The sequence below is a fragment of the Austrofundulus limnaeus genome, unplaced genomic scaffold, assembly GCF_001266775.1.
Source record: "Austrofundulus limnaeus strain Quisiro unplaced genomic scaffold, Austrofundulus_limnaeus-1.0 Scaffold119, whole genome shotgun sequence".
Taxonomy (NCBI): Eukaryota; Metazoa; Chordata; class Actinopteri; order Cyprinodontiformes; family Rivulidae; genus Austrofundulus; species Austrofundulus limnaeus.
The window spans coordinates 1121096-1123422 of NW_013952521.1; the positions used below are offsets into that span (position 1 = coordinate 1121096).

Below are 2327 nucleotides of genomic sequence, written 5' to 3' on the forward strand. Positions count from 1 at the left end.
GCCTAGCCTCCTTCTCAGTGCAGCTGCCGCACTGCGTACGTCGCGGCCAACCGTTAAGATTGGTTAAATCAGATCCAATCATTTTAAACTTCAACAGAGGCCACGCCTCCAGGAAGCAATCTCTTCTCAATAGCAGAGTCCAGACCCTCTATACGAAGCAAAGTGAAGGACAAGGAGCTGGTTTTAACCAGGCTATTTTCAGCTACTTCTACCCTAATCTTCAACTTTACATGTAGTATGACTGAATAAGTTGCGACTCGCATTCAGCATGTTTATTTAATCATTTTTAGCTATGAATATTTCTTACAACAGCTGAATTAAAGCTATTTGGAATCAGCTGTGGCAGCCATCTTGGATTTTCAAATCCAGAGTGCTTTTTGTTTTTTGTATGTTCTTCCCTAAAAAAAACAAACAAAAAAAAACACCTTGGCCACCCTCGTGCCACAAAAAAGTCTAGCTTCGCCCCTGCTGATGTGGTCCTCAGAGCTCATCCAGGTAAACCAGGACCTGATGAAAACCACCTTGGGTCTGATGTTAAAAACAGTCTTTTATTGAAATGAAGTGGATTTGAAGGGAGAGTGTTGGCCTTTTTTTATTAGATTATTTTCTTTTAAGATGTTTTGCTTCTCATCGAATACTATTTCTGTTTCGTTCTGCAGAACCTGCTGAGGTCCGGGACGTGTCCTGAGATCCAGGGCTTTCTCCACGTTAAAGAATCCGCTCGAAAAACCTGGAAAAAAGTTTATTTCTTCCTGCGACGCTCCGGACTCTACAGCTCCACCAAAGGCTCGTCCAAGGTGGGACACTCTGAGTGCCTCTCGGGCCAAGCAGAACCTCTCCGGGTCCGTTTGGCCCATGCAGAAGTTCTGCTTTAATGTTGGGGTTTTTGTTTGGTGTGTTTTGGACTCCAGGAGCCGCGACACCTGCAGCTCGTGGCAGATCTGGAGGACCTGAACGTTTACTCGGTGGTGAACGGACGGAAACTGTACGGAGCTCCTGCAGACTTCTCCTTCTGCATCAAGGTAAGACCAGGACCAGAACCTGAACCAGAACCTGCGGGAGAAGCTCAGTTAGACACAATGGGCTTCATGCAAGGACCGTTCGTACGAACAGATTTGTTCTTAAGTTGTGTGTACGATGGATTTAGGAGATTTTGTGGCATTCACCAATTTTTTTCGTAATCTAAGATTTTTTTCAGATATGAACAAAATTCTCGTGCGGTCCAGACCTGTCGTATATTTTACAGTCAGTCTGCTGTTATCCAGATGGATTTTTCTCATTAATAACTTTATATTTCATTAGTTTGAAGATACTGTATTTTGAGTTGAAAATAAATCACACTCAATAATTATGTTGACAATATAGGCTGTTCTGTTTGAACTGGAATTAGATTTTAAATGTAACTAATGACATAATTTGGTTAGATTAAATTTAATTGGCTTTTAATGCTGTTGTATAACACCACAATATTAATACGAAGATCACAAACTAAAAACCAACTTAAACTAGACATGGGTTTTTATAATGTAAAAACAAGTGTGCATTGCCACTTAGCACGTCATTGCAGCATGGCTTTGCACTTGCAGAATGAAATGTGACCAAGTTCAAATGTGTTTTCTACCAACTTGTGCCTGTCAAGTCAGCAGGTGTTTGTGATGATTTTAATTGTGTGACAATATGAAGTTTAAAGAGAATTTTAGTTAAAGTTGCTGTAGCTGGGTATTGAACCCTGATCTCCCACATGAAAGCCCACAGCATTAACCATTAGCCATTGGAGCTGTGGCAGAGAAGGTTGCCAGGAGTTGATTTGTATGTGTGCTGAAAGAGGCCACATTGCCAATGCAATTGTTGACACTAAACTGCAATATATCACAGCAATAGGGCAATATTAGGACAATATAAAAGTCAAACATCAAAATAGAGTCATATTAGTATTGTAACCACTGAACTATTGTGATTAAATATTATTAAACTATGGTTCAGTACTGAGTAGATGCAGCAGGGGGCAGTATTGGACCAATACAAGGTTCCATTGACACCCATTATAAATGATTAAACATTAATATTTCAAAAAACTATACGCTATACAGGAACCAAAAGGCATAGCCATCATTTGGCACAGGAGCTTTACAGATATAAATTACAATGGCAGCTCTAGGACAAAGTATGCAGGAGGAGAAGCGTAACAAAGAGGAGATGACTTGGATGGGAAACGAATCACAATAGTGTGCAATGCACACTGATTATGCATTAATTGAAGTTTGGAGACATTTTAAAATGCTTTTTTTCAGAACCACATCTGACACTTGTGACGGTCGGGATGGGGG

General features: G+C 40.5%; 1 protein-coding gene across 1 annotated transcript in view; it reads left to right on the forward strand.

Moving 5' to 3' along the window:
* grb7 (growth factor receptor bound protein 7) overlaps positions 1-2327 on the forward strand; it is a 28687-nt gene that overhangs the window by 12781 nt on the left and 13579 nt on the right. Inside the window, exons 7-8 of the mRNA XM_014014829.1 lie at positions 660-797; positions 912-1022. Of these exons, the coding sequence (XP_013870283.1) occupies positions 660-797; positions 912-1022 (249 nt within the window). The remainder of the gene's footprint in view (positions 1-659; positions 798-911; positions 1023-2327) is intronic.